Source organism: Hippocampus comes, unplaced genomic scaffold, assembly GCF_001891065.2.
Source record: "Hippocampus comes isolate QL1 unplaced genomic scaffold, H_comes_QL1_v1.1 scaffold298, whole genome shotgun sequence".
In the NCBI taxonomy this organism is placed as follows: Eukaryota; Metazoa; Chordata; class Actinopteri; order Syngnathiformes; family Syngnathidae; genus Hippocampus; species Hippocampus comes.
Genome location: NW_017805417.1, coordinates 264,529 through 270,436, shown reverse-complemented (window position 1 = coordinate 270,436; position 5,908 = coordinate 264,529). Strand labels below are relative to the sequence as shown.

The window sequence follows — 5,908 nt, the reverse complement described above, 5'->3', positions numbered from 1 at the left end:
GAGCATGCACAAGAATTAGGACGTGCGTGTGCAAAACACGCACACACGTGTGTGTGTGTGTGTGTGTGTGTGTGTGGGTGGGTGTGTGTGGGTGGGTGTGTGTGTGTTGGGCGGGCGTTGATGATGTGGACCACATGCTGACTTAAAGGCGCAGGTGCTAACTGGAAAAAAAACAGTGGTTCAGGTGGTCAAGCGCAGTTATTGCTAATGTAATGGAGTACAAAGAGAATAATGTCATGTTATGGAGTACGAATACAGTGGACCCCCGCATACTTGCGGTTCGGCACCTACAGGTCTCTCTCTCTCTCTCTCTCTCTCTCTCTCTCTCTCTCTCTCTCTCTCTCTCTCTCTCTCTCTCTCTCTTTTATTTGTTTTAGATTTTTTTTGTTTTTGTTTTAATTTGTTGTTCTTTCTCAGTTCATTTGAAAAGGCGTCATTTCTTCTCAAATCGTTGCTCTTCACGGGCCAGCCCGCCTGGTTACTTTCCTCCTCGGTCGGAATCGCACCACTGTACCTCATGACAGTGCTTCGGTCAAATTTTCACACACAGTGCTACCTTGAGATAGCAGTGACGCAATGTAAGAGCTTTTCGAGATACAAGCCTTGTTTGGCTATTTTATTGATATATTTATTTATTTCGCTGGCAAAAACTTGAGATAGAAGCGCTCTGAACACAATTCAAGCCTACAACAAGCAGCAGTTTAGCAGCCGGTGAACGATTTTTCTTTGTTGTGGAGTACTGTACCTTATTTCCGACGACTTGACCGCAGCCCGATGGCGGCCTCAGCCTCAACCAGACTCATCCTTGCTCGACATTCCTATCAAAACCTATGAGGGAGGGTGCCCGCGATCTAGTTCCCTCTGCTGGTCACATAGCGCAAAAGCATCTGTCCAATGCAATTCAATGTCGGAGCACCTTTTGCTACCAAGCTCCGCAACCGGTTTTAAAACACTGTTTTGAAATGCAGACACTACTTTGAAACCCTAACCCTAATTTGAAATGCTTATTTGAAACCCTCGCCCTACTATGAAACCCTAATACTCATTTAAAACCCTACTTTGAAGTCAAAACACTAATATGAAACCCAAACCCTAATTAAAAATCCCTCTTTGAAACCCCAAACTTACTTTAAAACTTTAACTGTAATCTGAAATAGTAAACACTATTTTGAAAACCGAACCCAAAAGTCTGAAACAGCATTTTTGAAATGCTATTTTGAAACTCTTCATTGAAATCCCAAAACACTTCTTGGAGATTTTGGACCTTGGCCTGATCCTCCTCAGGGTCTTTTTAAAAAATAAAATAAAATAGAAAAAGACTAATGATTGTGTATAGGTCGGCAAACATTTGGACTCACGCCTGGCACTAGCTGTTAACACAAAATAGTTTGCGGATGCAGTTTAGTACAAAGAAGTAGATGGAATAATTTGACTTGTAACTTGCGCCAATGCAACAGATAATGCTTTATTGCCCGAACCTCACCTTTTTTTTCTCCATTGTAAATGCGTTGTTGTCAAGCAAAAATAACAACACAAAAGTGATGGTTTTGAGGATTTATTAGCAAACTGATAAAATAAATAAATAGAAATTGATCAAATGCTCCTAGTGGTGGCTTGGTGCCATCCTGTAACCTAGCAACAGTATTTAGTGAAACACTGCATCATCATCATCATCACAAGAAGAGGAGGCTCAATACAGAGGTAAGAATCCCACCAACATGGCCAACAGAAGACACGTGTGGAACACAAGTCCAAAAAAATAAACACATTCCTTTCCAAAATTATGAAAAAATACAAACAATTATACAAAGATTCCCGATGTACACTTGTTCTTTATTTGGAGCGCTACAATGCGTCTGAGCACATGGATTAAAAAAAAAAAAAATTGTCAGGTGTGGGGATCACAGGGTCACGTGAGGACAACACTCGAAGGCCACAGTCATGACTAGACGCTGGCAAACGGACACTTTTGACTCTCAGCAATGCCGCATTTCCCTCCCGTGAGCAGGTGTCATCTGTGTTCTTTGGATGAATGGGCCCTTTTTTGCTCCGCCCACTCAGACGACAGCTCCTACTGGCTCCGCCCATTCCAAACCAACCCAAAAATCCAAAAGCAAAATGAATGAAACAATAAACAGGAATGCATCATTAACTTGTGTATAAAATTTGCATAAGAAGGCATGCATTGATGGGGTGGTGGGGGGGGGGGGTCGGGTCACATTTTTTTTGTTATAATACTGCTCAAGTGAAAAAGTGCATCACCGCCTGGGCTTTGTCATCAGGACAACCCGGCAGACTTGGCAACCTTTGACCCCTCAATGAGCGAGTTGATCAGGTAAAAAAACAAAAAAAAAACATTTAAGGCAGTAAAACACTGAGCGGCCAATGAGGTGAATGGGCGGGTCCACGCGTCACAGTGCAAGTCAAGACAAATCGAAGAAGGCACTCGAGGTACCTACTGGGGAGTGGGGGGGGTGGTGACTATGAGATATGCTAATTGGCTGACACGAGTCATGAGACCTCAAAAGTGGACAAAAAGAAAAAAACGCAAACAAAAGAGGCACCATGAATGATGAAGCGGGAAGTGAACGGCGCCCCCTGCAGGCTCTTCTTGTGCTTCCTCTAAAGTGGGAGGAGTCAGGTGGCATCACAGAACCAGAAGAAGAAACCAACTTGTGCTTTTTTTTTTTTTTTTGTCGCCGTTAAGCGGAAGCTTTAGCTCCGCCCCCGGCGCATTTGATGCGTTTGGCAGTTGAAGATGGTGGTGGGGCGGAGCAAAACACAAAGCACTTAATTCCCAACACCAGGAAGACGTGAACACGTTGTCCTAGAAAAACAAAAGCACATCACATGGACACACCAATGACGACTCACAACAACAACACCGCTCTGGCTCCGCCTCCTCCGCGCCCACCTTCGTGGGAGGGCGGGGCTACAGTCTCTAGAACAGGTGGGGGAAGGCCTGGAGTCTTCAAACAAAGAAGTGACTGACGGCATCAGAGAGTTAAGTGGGCGGCGCTCTTGGGGTGAAGCTCCGGGACAACCATGTTGGATCACGACCACGATGAAGACGGTGATGATGATGTCGTGCTCCTTGTCCGCTTGAAGCACTTCTTTGTTTGAAGGACGCTGCCCTTAAGCAGGATCGGACGGGGGACCCCCACCGACCGCTCATGGACTGCTCTCCGAGGGGGACGGGCGGGCGGCGTGGCCCCCGTCCGCCACTCCGCGACCGCGCGCACTCCCACCCAAGACCGTCGGGACAGGCACACTCTGGTGTGATGGATTCAGTCTCCTTTCGAGCGTTCCCATGACAACGTCTATGGCTAAGTGGCCGCGAGCGCGCGACCAGGCCGCTATCTACCATCGACACAGGCTGACGATACGACGCAAACAAACGACATTTACACACATTGGCAACTTTTTTTTTTTCCCCCCCCTGGTATCGCATTCCACGTGAAAGCGACGCTCACTCTGCTGGCACACAATGCTGGGAGGGTTCTGAGGTTTTGCTGTTGCTGTCGTTGATGTCCCGTTTGTCCCGCGTCGCCGTCTCCGAAGGGCCGGTGATGGACATTTTGTTCTCAGAGTCGGCGGCGGGGACGTCCGCGGCGGAGGGGGGGCGCGGCGGCGGCAGCTCACCCGTACCGTTGGCGGTGGCCGGCGTCGGCGCCTCCGAGGAAGTCGCCGCGTCCACCTGCGGAGACGCGACAGTCTCGCCCTCCGCCGCACCCTCCGCCCATACGGCAGGTTCTGTCTGAGCTCCTCCTCTATCATCCGGTCCACGCGTGACGCCGTCGTGACAGTCGGCGTCCCCAGAGGTGGTCTCGCTCCTCTCTGGCGCCCGCTCCCCAGCTTTGTCGCTCTCAGCCGCATCGCTGGCTTCCACCTCTGGCGGTGTCGGCTCAACATGAGGCGAGGCCGGCTCGGCTTCGGGCGGCACCGTGGCATCTTGGACTCGTACGTCCCTGCCATTGGGGTCGGAAGCCGCCGGGTTGAAGTTGAAGGCCTGGATGAGGCGAACCAGATGTTTGACTTTGTCCAGGGACAGCTGCATCTCCTTCTGGCGAGCCAGGATGCCGTTCTTGGTCTCCATGCACTTCTGACGGCGAAAAGACATGAGCGGAGAAGTCAAGAAAAAAAGCAAATGAATCAAGTTCACTTGACAGGTCGAAAATGACTCATGTGTCTTGTGTCTGATGGTGAACACTGGCAGGCAAAACAATGACACGCTGTGCCACTAGATGGCAGAAGGTCCGCAAGCAAGCGTCAATCCAAGTTGCCTCTCATACAACAAAGTGTTGCATGAATAATCAGGCCCATGTTTCATACAGACTCAGGACAGTTGGATTAAACTGATCACAATCGTTTTTGCAGTATGAAGCGGCTACGTTGACAAAGAAACATCACATGTTCTTCGACCACTCGTAACTCCGATCAGTTGTCCTCCATTGAAATGAGTTGAGCACCTCAAAAACACACTTTTTTGGGTTCAGCAAGAAAAATATTACGATTCCACAAAAACAGGTATGGAATGAAATCAATGACTTACATAAAGCATAGGTAATGTATGTGGGGACAAGCAAAAAGTAACAACAACTGTAGAGTTGTATGAGTTCATAAAAGTCTGAGTGAACAAAGATCACAATCGGGGTTCCACAGGGGTCCATCCTTGGACCACTTCTATTGAAGGTCTACACGCTGCCCTTTGATCGGCACTTATCTGCGCCACCTGCCGCGAGTTATGATGACTTCTGTTACACAAGCGTATTTGCTACGTTTTTATATTTTTCCCCACTTGATGAGCAGGAGCGTCTCTGGAGCTTGCTCCCAACTTTAATTTTGGCTCGCATGACAAATGAACGACCGAATAAATCAATAAATGTTTACCGTGATGGAGTTGCTGAGCTGCTTGACTCGTTGTTCCAGCTGCTCACGCTCCAGCCGCAGTTCTGCACTCCACTTGATGAGCTTCTGCTTCTCTTCTTCTTTCGCTGCACAAACACGAGGGAATACTCGTGAGCTCACCGTAGCCGCTGGCGCTCGCCGGGGCCGCAGTGGCTCACCTTCTTTATAGGCGATGTAGGAGTGGACGATGGCCAGCGTTCCGGGCCACGGAATGGCTTCTTCTTTCTTGAGGATCTGCGGAGAGAAACTGGCGCTCGTCAGACACGGAAAAGACGCGACGGGATCGGGGGAGGGAAGGGGGCGGGGTCAGGGGGGATGCGAGCGGCGGCGACGGCCGTCGCCTAGCGGCGAGGCCAAGGCCACAAACGGGCACAATGGAGCGGGCGGATGCGTGACACAACGGACGGGACAAGTGTGCGGCGTGGATGCTTACAAAGGGTTGAACAGTCCTAAAGCGGGCCGTTACCTGATCTTGGCATTTGGGACAGATCCACATGCCTTTAGGAATGCTTTTCAGGGGCGGTTCCAGGCAGTCCAGGTGATAGACACGAGAACACGTGTCGCACATGAGCAACTGGCCACTGCGTCTGCACACAGTGCAGAAGTCCTCATGGATGTCTCCCTGCGAGCAAGAATTGGACCAATCAGTCGCCCCGCTCGCCCGCCCGCCCGCCCGCCCGCCAGGCAGAGGAGCGGCCGGCTTTAGTCGGGGGCCGGTGGTCATGTGTGTTAATTTGGCCGAGAGGCTGTTCACTTTGTAAGACTGATGACATGTGGGTGGATGATTGACAGACTACTGAGCCGACGGTGGGCGGGGCTGGAGGGGGAGGTCGGGGTGAGGCAGCCCAGCTCCGGGACGCCGCCGTATTTGGGTGGGCGACCTGGGTGGAATGAGACAGACGACAAAGACGGAAAAAAAGAAAAAAAAAAAGGAAAAGAAAAAAAAAAGATGGAGAGGGGGGAAGAACAACAACAGTCTGCGTGACATACCTTGGAAAGG

General features: G+C 50.0%; 1 protein-coding gene across 1 annotated transcript in view; it reads right to left on the bottom strand.

The window, feature by feature from the left end:
* Positions 1-1,539: 1,539 nt before the first annotated feature.
* The window catches only part of phf21ab (PHD finger protein 21Ab), a 13,008-nt gene continuing 8,639 nt past the window's right edge, over positions 1,540-5,908 (bottom strand). Inside the window, exons 14-18 of the mRNA XM_019873907.1 lie at positions 5,715-5,789; positions 5,375-5,661; positions 5,067-5,142; positions 4,891-4,994; positions 1,540-4,102 (exon numbers count right to left, since the gene is read on the bottom strand). Coding sequence (XP_019729466.1) covers positions 3,470-4,102; positions 4,891-4,994; positions 5,067-5,142; positions 5,375-5,661; positions 5,715-5,789 — 1,175 coding nt within the window. The 3' untranslated portion in view covers positions 1,540-3,469. The remainder of the gene's footprint in view (positions 4,103-4,890; positions 4,995-5,066; positions 5,143-5,374; positions 5,662-5,714; positions 5,790-5,908) is intronic.